The sequence below is a fragment of the Bombus affinis genome, unplaced genomic scaffold (assembly GCF_024516045.1).
Source record: "Bombus affinis isolate iyBomAffi1 unplaced genomic scaffold, iyBomAffi1.2 ctg00000410.1, whole genome shotgun sequence".
NCBI classification, from domain to species: domain Eukaryota; kingdom Metazoa; phylum Arthropoda; class Insecta; order Hymenoptera; family Apidae; genus Bombus; species Bombus affinis.
In genome coordinates this window covers 57,274-72,197 of record NW_026109075.1, presented here as the reverse complement: position 1 = coordinate 72,197, position 14,924 = coordinate 57,274, and the positions used below count along the sequence as shown (strand labels likewise).

At 34.7% G+C, this 14,924-nt stretch overlaps 1 protein-coding gene and 1 long non-coding RNA gene across 3 annotated transcripts; both read left to right on the top strand.

Moving 5' to 3' along the window:
• The first annotated feature begins 9,893 nt into the window (after positions 1-9,893).
• LOC126927984 (uncharacterized) lies at positions 9,894-14,570 on the top strand. Of its 2 annotated transcripts, XM_050743944.1 has the most exons (4): positions 9,894-10,129; positions 10,218-10,573; positions 12,685-12,851; positions 13,764-14,570. In XM_050743944.1, the coding sequence occupies exons 2-4, from the start codon at positions 10,501-10,503 to the stop codon at positions 14,031-14,033; spliced, it is 510 nt and encodes a 169-aa protein (XP_050599901.1). In that variant the 5' UTR covers positions 9,894-10,129; positions 10,218-10,500; the 3' UTR covers positions 14,034-14,570. The 2 variants fall into 2 exon arrangements, with proteins under 2 accessions (XP_050599901.1, XP_050599900.1); XM_050743943.1 differs by having other exon boundaries at positions 9,894-10,573.
• Positions 10,580-12,537, top strand: LOC126927985 (uncharacterized). The gene is made up of 2 exons (XR_007716123.1): positions 10,580-12,022; positions 12,148-12,537. It is a non-coding gene; the product is annotated as an uncharacterized LOC126927985 (long non-coding RNA).
• Positions 14,571-14,924: the final 354 nt, after the last annotated feature.

The following is a 14,924-nucleotide window of genomic DNA, read 5'->3' as shown; positions in this document are numbered from 1 at the left end:
TTTTTAATTGACAGAATGCATAGATACGTTGATCGCCACGTGAATTTTATAGATTTTGGCCAATAGATCGAATAGAAACACAGACTGTGATTCTACGTGAAAAATAAGAAAGATAGGAAAAACACCTGGTATGATTTATTACAATTAATTTTTTTTCATCCGAGGATCGAAATTGAGGATTTAACCGGTGTACTTAAATTTTTACAAATTTTATTCCACATTTTCCACTCGGTTTTTCACGTAGAATCAGTAATTGCTCGCTTCTGCCGCAATATTTTTCAGCCCATTTACATTATTAAAAGAAACGTTTTACTTTTCCAAGGTATTGTATTACATTCGCGCACTCTTCTCCGACAACGTTACCTAATTCCTTCATATCGTCGGAAATTCCTTGGTCCGTAAGATTTAGCCTATTTTAGCGATCCTGGAAAATTCAACGAATAACAGTCGATTCGATCGATACGAGGAATTTTAAAGTTCGTTCCTCGGTATTCGTGTAATTTCATTATTCGCGTTTCATTCGTTGGAAACTTGCGTTAATTTGTTCGCCAACTGGAAGTTACATAAGTCCGTCGATTTTTATTTCCACGAACTGTTAGAATAGGATAAAATTTTGTTGCCATAAATTGTATTTAACGCGGAGTTATCAACCACGAGCTATTGTATAAAGCTTATTACTTATTGTATAGAACTTTTACTATATCGTAGATCAATAACGTACTAAGATTATGAAAATTTATGATTTATTTATGACTTATTTATGACTTATTATTTATTATTATAATATTAAGACTTATGTACGCGACTCGAATATTTATGTATTCTCCTTCAATATCCTTAATCCCTTCGATATGACGTATAAAATTTACAAATTGCCATTTTAATACAATTCAAATATAGTTCACGTGGACTACACGCGAACGATGTGGTTTCGAATTTATTAACTAAGCGTTATACGTTCCTCAATGTGGACATTACTTATGTACATGGAATGTACGATTATAGTTAGAAACGTGGCTGAAAATACAGATTTGTTAATGGTATAAGTGTTACAGTTGCACAATGATGAGTCATAGCAGTAGAGATTACCATAACTTCGAATATAACTTTTATCGTTACAATTCTATTTACAGTTAACGTTGTATTTGCATCTGACAGTTTGTTGAATTGCGTAATATCACGAAGATGGCGAACTAAGTTTAACTTGGTTTAAGAATATAAGTTTAACGATAAGTGAAATCTATCAGTTTCTTCTCTTTTTTCTTCTTTTTTTCTTTTTATTTTGCTTATTTCCTTATTTCGTGAGTTTCGTATAATTCTTATCTATCCAGGAATAATTTAAATGTAGAAAACAATTCAACGAAATGAGAAATATACGTTTGTTTCATGTGCGATTAAAAAATTGCATCCGACGAATTTAATATATCAATTAATAAGTATTATATTTGTTTGGAATGTTATTTCTGCAAAATTGTTTAGAATTGTTCTTTGGATATTTAATAATACGTATCTTGTAAGTTAACGAAGATACTCGCGATTTGTTGTTTTTTTTTTTTTTTTTTTATTTATTAATGTAACTTTTACATACTGCTGTGTCCGCTAAAATAAATTCAGATATTATGGAGGTTTCAAATACGTAACGACAAGAAGATATTTTGCCTGGAAAATAGTAGTAAATGTTGAATATGTCGATGTTAAAACGTCTTTAATATATTCGGTATAAATATATCGAATTTAATTTATTTTCAAATTACATTATTATTTAATGTTCGCGATTAACAACCATTTCCAATTACATATTTAATGATGCATCTATTATCAGAACTTATTAAAACATCGCATCTCATCGAAGATCACGTTATTCTGTGGTTGTTTCGTACTCGCTACGTTTTATGTACGTACACGTAATGAGAATTAAAATTTATCGAAGGAGGAGCTGCGGTCTGCGAATAATTTTTTAACAAAAGCGAAAAAAAGAATCGTGTTAAATCTAACTAAGTATCTCTATCTGTTGTTACAAATATTACGTTAAAATTGTGTACGAGACGAATAAATCGTAGAGAAATAGGGAATCGAAGAGGCAATTATGGCATAGAAATTAACAGGAAAAAATAATTTTATCTGTTAATTTTTATAGGATAGTTTGCTTTTTAATTTTTATCTATAGGCATAAGAGTAACCATTAGAAATACTTATAGAAATTTAATGGAATTTTCTGTTAAAATTACATCTACCTTGATCGAAGGAAATTTTAATTAATTTCATTCTTAAAACTCAACGAATCAAAGTAAATGCTTAACATTCGTCATACATTAATTGAATTCGCTAAAATTGATGTACCAAATACATTTCACCATGATGAAAATGTTTTAACGTTTGCATCGATATAATAGCGTTTGTACTGGTTTATTTATCGATGATATGTTTACTTGAAATACGTGAAAACAAAGTATAGCTACAACAGGCTGTTTAAAAACAGAATGTAAATTATTGAACGTACTTTCGTACTGTGACGATAAATCGTGGGGATTGTTAATGAATTATTATGCACTCGGTAATAAAATACGCTTGCAAAATATCAAAACATCTTTTTGCATGGAAGCTTTGATATTAATATTAAATATGCAAACAGGATATACAGCGTGATGAAGGCTATTCATTTAGTTTGCTTATTACTTTATAGAATGTTATAAACGTTAACTTCATATAGTTTAAGAAAATTATCACGGAATACACGTCACGTTGCACATGGAACATTTGCGGTGACATTTCAAAGGTTGATTAACAGAATGTTATTATTGTGCCGTAGAGAAATACGATTAGTGCGCGGAATTTACTCGAAACTATAGTAGAAAAATGGTAATACGGCGTTTATTTAATTAGAATTTCATTTTACGTTTTAATCATTCTTAAGCAACCTTCCTCTTCTATATTTGTAAAAGAGGAAACGAACAGCTCGCTTTTTTTCTTCTGGTAACTTCAATCTTGTAATTTTGCTAATAACTTAACGTTATAATAACTAAGATTAATATATTGTATAATAAAAATCCGTAATTCTTTCGAAGATTGACGTTATGTAAGGGTAAAGCTGTAAGTAAACGTTGGTTTATAGATATGAACGTTAACGGTATAGCAAACGTTTATTAAAGTAATAACGCAAATAATAAATGAAATATTTCCTTAAAAATGAAAGCATGTTGCTCGAATGCAGTTGATTGTTACGTTTGACAGCCTATAAAATTTTTCTGAGAGTCGTGTTAAATAATGAACGTAAAAAATATTACTTTTTGCATGATTTACCATTAAACATGTTTGTTTAATAGAGCGAGTAAAACAGTCCCGGAAGGATTTGAGTTCTCATCGACCCTTTTTTCCCAGAAATTACGCTCTTGGTGCAACAATTTCAACAATTTTCAGCGGTTGCCAAAATTATTTTAATACAACTTTCAGCTGAAAAATTGTAAGAAATTGTTAGAATATAATATTAGGAAAAAACGTAATATCGATGTTAAAAGAATTTATAAAGCGACACAGAAAGGACTTATTAATTTCTCGAAAGCAATTAAAAAGAAAAGCATGTTTCTGTTTTTGGGAAGCTTTTAAAGTCAGGTGTTCCATATTAAGTGCAATTAACTTGCAAATATTTATATTTGCGCAGTTCCTTCATTTTGAAATATTCGCAAAATTTGCTGCATATTTCGTGTTCGTTCCATCTTCCGAAATGAAAATAAAAATTTTTATTCAATGTCTAAATATATTTCATTATATTCCATCTTTCTCATGATTGAAAGTTTCTTCTTCTTTTTAATAATTATATCGTAGCAAATACACAAAGATATTCATATTCATACACAAAGATATAGATATTCATACACACAAATCATAAGATATTCATACAAAAACATATTCAAGATATATATAGATAAGATTTATTTCATCCTCTACGTTTCCTAAACGTTTCATGGACTTTTGCATTTTTATAATTCCCACAAATGCACGAACATCCGCGATCTAATAATCTAACGACGAGTCCGCTATTTCGGAAGATATTTCTATATTTTGGGTAAATCGTTGCTTTGTAATATTTGACATAAGAGATGCTCGTTAACGAACGCGTAACGTCAGATATCCACGTTTACCGCGACTCTTTCAGGAGAAGAACTTTGCAGCTAGGAGAGTTTTAAGGAACTTTTAATTTAGAAGAATTTTAAAGAACGACCGTAACATGTATATTCCGACGCAAATGTCGTTCCTGATAGGAGAATCACACAGTCGAGTTCAGCAATCGAATCGATGTTCAACAGATGCGAGGGCAGAAGCAGACGAAGAATAAAGAGAGAATAAACACGCACTCGTTAAATCAGCGCAACGATTAAAGTAGATCTAGCCAATATTCCGTTCTGAAAAAGAAGACGAATGGAAGAGGAAAGGAAGGTTCAAAAGAGCATCGTTCGCTTTGATTATTGACATACGCTCACGCTAATAACGGTCATTGAAAGGCGAACGGAGAATGAGAATTATTGAAACTTGGAAATATCGAAAGCTTGAAGCTTCGCTAATTAAGAGAAGTCAACTGTCATAAACGTCGATGAAGATCCTATCGACGGAAAGTTAGGAAATTTAATCTTTTCCCTTTACGTTTGACTCGAACGCGAACAGTTCGATCTGTTTCTCGTTTGAGGAACGACCTAACGAGTATACAGAGTCTTTCGCGTACATTACACGTCAGAAGTTTCGAGTCATTGCGCGTTTCATCAAATTTTGCAGAATTTAAAGAATCGAAGACTTCGCTTTGATAAATTTTTAATTAAAGAAACGTATAGTCGAGTGCAGGCGATTATTGCTGATAACTGTAACATTTATTTTAGTAACGAAATTGACAGGAGATTTGGCATAGATAATACAGGAAAAGTGTTTTAAGCTTTCCATATACGAGGGAGAAAAAGTTTAATTATTTATATCGTAAAGTGGCGTCAGGGAAAACCCGTGTCTTATTTCGTGAATCTGAGTCTTCCTCTTAGATTCCTCTAAACGTTCCTCTTTAATAAAATCTATAACGTGTTAGAACGATACAGCAATTTTAGTTATTCCGTAGAGTATTACGACAACAGTCTTAGACCATTTGCATGATGATCAGGATCGCATGGTCAAGCAGAGAAGTAAGTGTCACAGTGTAAAAGAAAAATAGTATCGGTGCATGACGTAGGGATGATGTACGGTGGTAAAGCGAAAGCTGAAGGACATTCGAATAAAAAGAAATAATAAAAAGAAAATAGTTATCGGTTATACAATGTGAACAAAATTACGTACGTGTTTAGAGCAACGACGTTGCCTACTACAGTTGTACGGTAACGAACCTTTAGAATTTAAAGCCTGGATATTACTCTCGCGATGCTCGTCGATTATACGATGGACATTTTTCTAATAGTTTACAGTAAAAATACTCCTACGTCCAATAGATTGAATTTCAAGTTGAAAAATAATATTAGAAAAGACTGAAAACTTCACGATTCCTAGGATTACGTGTAACATTGCGTCTGCGGTGCCAGAAAATTGATCCATGGATTGGTCTCAAAGGAAAGTTATTTATAAGTCAAAGAGTATCGTATTGCATCGTTCTTTCTTTATTCGAAGCACTCGGGAACGTTCGCTGTAAACATTTCCATTGTATCGCGATCAACGAAGAATGATTCGTTTCGTAACTATAATCGCATTTTCATCCATAATGGACAAGACGAAACAAAGCGAAAGGAAAGTTGTACGTTCTCAATTACTCCTATACGGAACAAAGATCAGAAGTTACAAGTTATAGTCATAAGGGGCGACTTAATTGAAAATTACCAAGACACTTGACATCACGCGTTGCTCGAGAGCCAAGTTACGCGGATGTTTATATCGTCTGGGAGTCCCAGAGCAGCAGTTAAGGGTTAATATCGAGAGCGCAGCGATGGTAAACGTTATAATAATACAAAGTTCCGATATTCTCTAACTCTAACCATTCTACAAATTTCTACTTTAAACGGTATCGTGATCTGGTCCTGGTTTAACCAATTGGCTGTTTTCCACGAGTATACTCGTCACGAAGTGATGGCAGTATTTTACGTTACGACGAGCCCCGTCAGTACTAAATTGAAAAATAAAACAATCGTTTCGTAACAACTTAATTCTATATTATAACAGCCACCCGTACTCCGTGTTCGACGAGTATACTCGCCATCGCTTACTGTTCGCGACACACTTTTAGGTACACGCTTTTCAAAGAGGTCGCAACGGCTAACTGCTAAACTTTTTTATTCTGACATTGAAATTTAACAAGAATAAATCAATATCAGCGGCAATTTCAGTTCTATCCTTGGCACGTAAATACAATATAATTTACCTTTAACGAAAATGAATGCAATTATTCGTAATTATTCGCGATACTATTTACTTATATATTTTCCTATGTTGTCTTACGTATCTGTTATTTGTAATAGATGAGATCGAACGAGAAATATTAGAGGATCAGCAGCAGGGTTAATCTATCAGTGTAAAAATATGCGCAAACTTCCACGATCCAGTTATAACACGCGATATAATTCGCTATTTGCTTAGCTCGCTTCGCCAACTGCCAGCCTCGCTAGCTTTGTCCATGAGGATCTATTAAGATTATCATTTTAATTACACGTTGGTCGATCGAACGGCCAACGAGAAACGCGGCCGACAATTTTGATTAAATAGCCGCTAGCGTTACCGAGAACACGGCTCGTGTAAAACAATTTCGCCAGACAATTTTAGTTATCGGATTTGTTCGGCGAGACGCGCAAACAAACCGGCTTTCACCTCGTCAAAGGCTACGTTTCACGCGAAACTCGCGCCAGTTACAGCGTTAACTTCCTTTATAGTATTCATGGTGAAATCGCCAATTCATTTCCACCGTCTAACGAGAAAGACGAAACGGACGTATTCTCGGCGAACGCTTCCCTTTCGCGTCTCTGCCGTTCTTCGAATCGCTCTGCTTCAACTCAGTACAACCAGCCAGCTCTCTCGTTCGACAGCTGACAAATTGCCTGCGTAACTTGTTTGCCGCGACCGCGAGAACTATGTTTTAAGTCGAATGATCGTCAGATGTTACGAACAATTGGAAATTATCTTCATTTCCCATATCGCTGGCCGATGCTCACGATCTGTTCAGTTTGGAAAACATGGAACAGCTCGCTGGACGATTAGTTTGAATTTTACGGAATCGCGTTTGAGGTGGAATATGCCGAGATCGTAGAATCGTTGATGTTCGACTGCTCCCACGAATACTCTGGTGTCTGTACGTTTTATCAGTCGAACCTAACATTTCTCAGTGACGGATAAGTTTCTTTTTAAAAAATCTACACATTCTTTTCTCTGTTCGAATAGAATAGAATAGAATTCCGATAAATAAGAATTTGGTATGAAACTAACAACGTTCCAGTCGTACAGAAAGAAAATACAATTTAATTAAAAACGTGGGAGGTGGTGTAAAAATCGGCGATAGAATTCATCAAGAGTACGTGACGTTGGAATAGCTACAGTCACGGATGTTAGAAAATGGAAACGTGATATTGAGAATTATGTAAAGCACGTGGATTGCTCGAATGATGGGTTAACTGTGGGGAAACCTTAAATACACTGATGTAATGGGATGGTTTCGTTGTGATAAAGACGATAATAACGACGACTTTATACAAATGGAAACAGCCAGCTAAAACGATAATGGAGAGGCACTTTCCCATGCCGAAGCACCCTTGCCACTCGAAAAAGGGGCTTCGATCGTATAAAATTCACCGCGCAAAAGCTCCCAGGTACAGAGAAAATGTAATTTTACGCAGTTATTTCTACCGAAAGAATCGTGTGACGTGGTGCTTAAAAAGATATGGAATGTATAAATATTCAAAAAATCAATTTTATAAAATTAAATCTATCGATCCATCAATAGGATTAAAAGAAAGGAATACATCCGAAATGTACACAAAATTGAAGGAAAGGAAGATTTGTATAAAAATTGTAATAATACGATGCAGCAATTTCACGATACCATTTAATTAACGTGGGTGTATATTTTTTTGAGAGCATCCTCTGTATATCAGAAATATATTACGAAATAGAAATATGTTATTACTGGTTTTCCGATGAGAATCCGAAGTGTATCAAAAATTTAATCGGCGTAGATATTTATCGACGCAACAGTTGCAATTTCACAGATACAAATATCTTGCGAGTTCTCTCATCGTCGTAATTTGTATCTCCTTTATATACATCGTCTGTCTGAATATTCTTTCTAATATTCTAATTAGACTGTAGATTTTGATGCAAATTCATATTTTTGAGAATATGATTGAAAAGAAAAAAAAAAAAAAAAGAGAAGTAAAGAGTATTTTGTATATTTTATATTTTCTTTCGTATCACGTGCATTTTGTACAATTTTATTGAAATTGGATTACAAGAGCCAAGCAAATCGAACATCAAACGGACTACGCGTCGTGTGTTACTTTATAGGAAAATCACGACAATGTCTGTAACATTCGTAGTATTTTACGATCCTATCTACGATAGCAATTAAAAGTTCATCAAACAGATGATTAGATCACGTACGAGCCATTTGAAAGTCAAATTGTTCCATTTTCCGAAAATTTATTCTTTCTAACTCTTTAAGAGTATTACATCGTGGCTTATTAACATACTAAATAATAATTGACTGTTCGAATAGTTTGATGATTTTGGAAAGTACGTGTCCCTGATAAATATAACTTCTATGCACACTTCCAAATCCGTTTGAAATTTCACCGATACGATCAAGTTAGGCGTGTCTCGCTACAGTGCTGCAATGATCATTTCGAAATGCTTCGTATATCATATACGCAAAAAGTTTCCAGCAACGTTGAAACAGCTTCGCGAGCCACGTGTAATTTATTTATAAAAGATTTTTGCAACTGTCGAGACATCTTGGTATCTGTTAATAATCGTTGAGATATCATTGCAATCAAGTAATTGCACTGTATCATACGCGATAACGAAGTTACTCGATTATTCGAATGGTATGTACTGGGATTAGTTTCGATGGATGTTTGAACGATGACGGAATATTTGGCCAGCATAAGCACTGATCCCTTCCATATCGATCGCGTTTATCGATATTTGATAAAGAGGTCGTTTGCAAATTACATTTACCGTCTACTGTTGCTCACGAAATTATTCCAACTCTGATACGTGCTTCTTTATAAATATATCGCGTGTGTACGTGTATGTTACATATTATATTACATATCGTATATTACATATTATATTGTATTTTAAGTAACAAGATATTTAGTGCGAGTGTATATTTCGCAGAGATTCCAAAAGTGATTAAACAGTCAATTATCCATCACATCGATGCATCTCAATGTTCAATGGGACAGTATTTAGCGTCTATAACATGTTGAAGATAGCTCTTTATGGTGTATCTCGTGGAGGAAATTAATTTCACGAAATTAATTAAACAGTCAATTATCTGTTGTACCGATACGTCTCGATATTCAATGGAATAATTTTTGATATTTATTGTACGCTCAAAATACCTATCTATACTATGTACTATTTTTCCCCCCAAATATTCGCCACAACTATTTTCTGTCTTTTACATTTGCACTTTCAGGATGATTTCAAATTCTACCAATGTGATCGGGATAGTCGTGTTTCGTTACAAAACGAACAAAATCCCGAAAAGTCTCGTGTAACGGGCTATAGGAGGCGTTGGTGCAGAAAACAGAATAACTTTTCAAAAATTGAGTCAAACAATTTGTTTCCTTCCTTTTTTCTTTTTTTTTTTTTTTTTTTTTTTTTTTACGAGTTAGAAGAATTGGAAAGATTAACAATAGGTGACGTGTAAAGAAATGTTGAAAGAAGTACAATTAGTCGGAATAGCGAAGAAGAAAGTGAAGGTAGCTTTTTACAACTTTTCTAGCTGGACCTGTAACGAAGATTTAAATAACACATTTCGAAGATTTCCTCTAACTCGTCGAGCAAAATTCAAATGGTTCGGTCCACAGTTGCAGACGAGTTATTTCGTTCGAATGAACGTACGAAACGAAAGATGTTTTTACGGCGAGTGTCGGACTATTTTAGCTTTCGAGGCATTGTAAGTTGAATTTTAGTTGCGGTGTCGACAAATCATTGATTCAGTGACAGTGAATTTTCTTTTTCCTGGATGTGATGCGAATGCGCAGAAACTTTGACGTCAAACGTTCCCGCTGAACGAACAGGACCTTCCGGCTGCCATGGATATTGATTTTCCCTGGGCTTCAAGGTTTCTGGAGCAGCTGTACCCATCCAGCGCAGACTCCGGCTATTCTCAATATGGCTGTCTATTGTACCCAAATCCGCTCGTTTTGCGTTGCAACGCGCTCGCCGCCATACACCAGCATGCGATCAATGCGCCAAGGACATCAGCCGATCGCAATTTAAACAGCCGAATTTATTTTCGAATGTGACGCGCTAGACGTTATCAACATGGCCGATACATGTACCGCTGTCACGTGCTTCCTGATCGTCGCGTCTATCTCCATGGTCGTAAGCATCAATGGTAAGCCTCGCATTTCACTCGCTTTGTCGGGCTGCTTAAACCTTCGCCTCTTTAATTCGACGCGTTTCTCACACGTTTCGCCACGAATCAAATTACATTTTTCTGAAATTAGAAATTCGCCGATACGCGTTGTCCATCTTCGGTATTTGCGAGAGAAGAAAACGATTCTTGCGCCTTATTCGTTACGCCGATTTTCACGTCGATACGATCGGAATACCAAAGTTGATCGACTCGACAATGTATTGATCAGTTAGCCGTTGCGACTAATGCGACTAAAATGCGTTAGAAAGGACAGAACGACTACTTTGTTCACGCTGTATTATAGCTTTTTCATAATAATTATTTATATCTCTTCATTTGTTCGTTTTACCTGGTCCTGGCTTCCAAATGTTCGAAACGTCTTCAAATTTACGAATATATTTTAGTTTTCGCTGAAATTGCAGTTTAAACAGCGAAAACTGCTTTTTACGCGTGACGAGTATACTCGTCAAGAGTAGGTAACTGGTTAAGACGGAAGATAATTTGCCAGGATAGACAATGGCGGTATTTCGTTTTTTTAGAATTTTTAATTTGAGGAATTTTTCTTTCAACAAAGAACGTTTCTGTAATGGAAAATGGAAGTTTCTGTTTCTTCCCATTTTTCTCTTTCTTTCTCGAGGTTCCTTTCAGTTACATGGCCCTATTTGTTTTACGAGCAAGTTGCGTTTTAGGAACGTGTTTCGTTGAGGGAGTTTTCACTAGATGTCTGAAGGAACGATGTTTCGTCTATTTATAGCGAAGATCTTCCTCTACGTATAAACTGCATATAGAGGAAAGTGCACCTGTTGAAGCCTTCACTCGTAGGTGTTAGCCATTTGTGTTACGAATCGTGTAAACAACGATCATCGTACACGGTGCATTTAATTCACTTTTCTTCCGTGATAAGCTTCGCGATGAATTCTCATTTCGAGGCTACCTTTTTCATTTACCGTCTTGCCTATGTTTCCTATGCATAAAATAAATAATTCATACTGAATACATCTATTTCTATTTTCTCTTTTTCTTTAGATAAGAAGAAGATTACAATCAACTTTCACAGAGAATTTTTAACATTAGATCGTCCCAAAAGTGTCTTTTATCTTATAAGGAAATAATAGATGTACAACATTTTTTGTTTTAAATTATTTTATTGAATTACGTTTAATCCATCTTATTCTATTGGAACCAGATGTGAAATAAAACAGTATAATTTTTAACTTCATGAAATATACATAGAATATTTCGTGGATATCGAATCTGCAGTCTTGCGTAGATCCAATTGTCGTATAGATGCAAACGTAGTCGTATACCGTCTGTTTAGTCTTCGGAGATGATCCAATCTGTTAAGAAGCTGAAACTCTAGAGGATTGGTACGATTGGTCAAACTTGCGTGGAAGCGTTTTTCCGAACTTGGAAATATTTTTCATAACTGTAGGTATTTTTAAGTACCCGTGTATGATTTCGTTGATTACCTGTCAATGGATAAGGAATACGTTTGCTGCTCTCGGAATACGTTTAATTGAAATAAATCGAAATAAATTTTTCGTAATTTCCAGATACGTTTACGATATTTTGCTTGCCAAGTCTTACCGTCGGACGTATCGCAAGAACAGCAGGAAAATTTGGCGCTATTCGACGGAAAAGCTAAACATCCGAAGAATTCCGTTGTAAATAAGAAACCTAAACCGATGTTTCACCTTATTAGACGATTTCCTCGATGATATCCCTGTCCGCAATCTTCCTAGCAATCTTGTCGACGAACGCGACGAAATTTCATCCTACGCATATCGCCGATATGTCTGTTAAATGTCAAGACTAATATCTATTTATTTTTACAAAAATGTACAAAAATCTGACGTTAATGAAAGCACGACACATTTGTTTGAAAAATGAAAGAAAGGAAGAAGTAGAAGGAAGTAATTTCTAAGAAATCAAAGAGAGAAAGATGCGAAGCATTAAAAAGTAGACAACGATTTGCCCAATGTCTTACGTCCGATTCCTACGTCGATTTTAATAATCTTTAGAAATCTAGGATAAATCACGATTTCTATTAATTAATACGTATTTGTCGGTTGATTGTGTCCGATGATCAGGCCAACTGTTAACTACGGAACATCGAACTCACGCAGCGTCGGAACGAGCAAACGATTTATGGTGTCATCAGTGTGATACAATGGAAGACGGAGAGAGATGCGCCAATCTGACCGGAAACTTCACCACTTTCGGGCACAAGTGCACTGGTGACAAAAGGACCTGTATGGTAATGACAAATGATAACAGCGATTCGAACGCTTGTTGATTATACACAGGTCACGCACGTGTTTCAGCAGATGTTTGATATTTTGCTTTGATCGCGTGCTTTTAAAGCAAACAGAATATAGCAAACAGCTAGCTAAAAGCGATATTAGTTATCGTCAACACGAGAGCGAGAGAAGGCTGTTCAAGATAGAGACACAGTTTCATTTCGTTCATAACGCGATTTTAGTGTTTGGAAATGTTCAATATAGTCGATCAATTCAGTTTCATAATAATTACGTACTTTATTGAAATTGTTTCCGCTTTATAGGAACATATGTACATGGTGTACACATTTGAGGGAATATGCAAATGCAATTTTTTATTTGTTCTTCTTATTTATTGGTATTCAACAATGATATTGGATATGATATAATTGTACAGTTTGTACATACACGGCAAAAATTTTACGAAATCCGTAATCGATATTAACCGACCGAATTAACAATGAACGAACCGTATTCTCTGGAAATGATGCGAGATATTCTGGAAAATTGATATTCCCTCGACTAAAAATATGTTACGTTCACACTCACTCGTGTTCGTTACAAGTTCCAATGTGAAATGTCATACAGAGTGAAACAAGGAATTGTTGCAAATATTAATTTAATTTTAGTATCAAGAATCATTCTACGTACATGTAGAATTCTTTCTCATCTTTTCTTTTCAGTCTTCTTTTTTCTCTTTTCGCTCGATACTATCAAGTTCGTGGTTTAATGCTGCCCAAAATGAGCTCGTACTCGGACAAAATTAAAAGAAATACTATATTTTAGCGTACGAGTGTCTCTTGCGATCCGCTAGGACATGTCATATAACGAACATCGTGAAAGTTTAAAATCTGCAAATATTCCTTTCACGTTTGCTTCTTTCTCTTCAGGTAAAGCGGTTTTCTTACACTACCAGCACCGAAGATTCAATGTCTAGTCCACAAACTTGGTCGGTGGAGAGAAAGTGTACTAACAAATGCGACTCCGGATGTATAGTGGTCGGTGAACGAACAAAACTCTCCGCTTGCACCACTTGCTGCGAGAAATCGTTTTGCAATATCGGTACCGGTGCTGCGAACGATCTGACGATAAGAGGGATCGATCTGTTTCTAGCTTTAGTATTACAAATTACATTAACAATTATCATGTATCCGTCCTGACATTGCAGACGAAGTAACACACGATCGTGAATCATTTTCAGTCGCCGATGAGAATAATTGGTTCCATTAACGCGTTTATACGTACATTGTAACATACACTGTAATATTACACAACAACACGATACATAAGATTTGTCGCATTACCAATGAAAATGCTGTTTTCATTTTGTAAATGTGTACATGGAGTTTCATTCCTTATGTGTTTCATAATAATATTACGATGAATATTGATTAATAAGTGAATAAAATTACGACGATATCGATAATACGAAGCTCAGAAATAAGAAAATAATAATGATGTTCTCGTTCTACTGTCGATAAATCAAAGAACAATCGATAATATAAAAAGGGGATGTTCTTAAGAATACGATGCTCATAATTATAATAATTGCAAATACAATCAAATCTACGAGAATGAGATTTAAAACACTGCTAAGTTATTACTCGATCGTTCAACGAACCAATGTAATTTAAATTGTAAATTTTAGAAAAATTGTTATAGCGATACACTACCAATAAATTGTATAAAGTAACAAACTTTTCTAAAAAAAAAAAAAAAAAAAAAACTCATTAAAACTCTCGATATAGTAATAAATACTTTTTATCGATTTCCATTTTTCCATTATCCTCTACTTAATTCCGAGGGATGTCAATGAGAAACATATTAGGTTGTTCCAAAAGTCTCTGTCTGTTTTATAAGAAAATAATAGATGCACAACATTTTTTCTTTTATATTATTTTATTGAATTTTGTATGATCCGTTTTCTACTAATAGAACAAAATGGATCATAATGTAAAACAAAAAATGATGTGCATCTGTCACTTCCTTATAAAAGGAAAGAAATTTTTGGGAAAACCCAATAGAATGGGAATTTTCTCGTGGACACATAA

Excerpts from the sequence above, each read along its gene's own strand:
- LOC126927984 (XM_050743944.1), top strand. The coding sequence starts at position 10,501 with ATGGCCGATACATGTACCGCTGTCACGTGCTTCCTGATCGTCGCGTCT. Across the intron at positions 10,574-12,684 it reads CATGGTCGTAAGCATCAATG|GCCAACTGTTAACTACGGAA; the intron begins GTAAGCCTCGCA and ends TCCGATGATCAG. Across the intron at positions 12,852-13,763 it reads GTGACAAAAGGACCTGTATG|GTAAAGCGGTTTTCTTACAC; the intron begins GTAATGACAAAT and ends CTTTCTCTTCAG.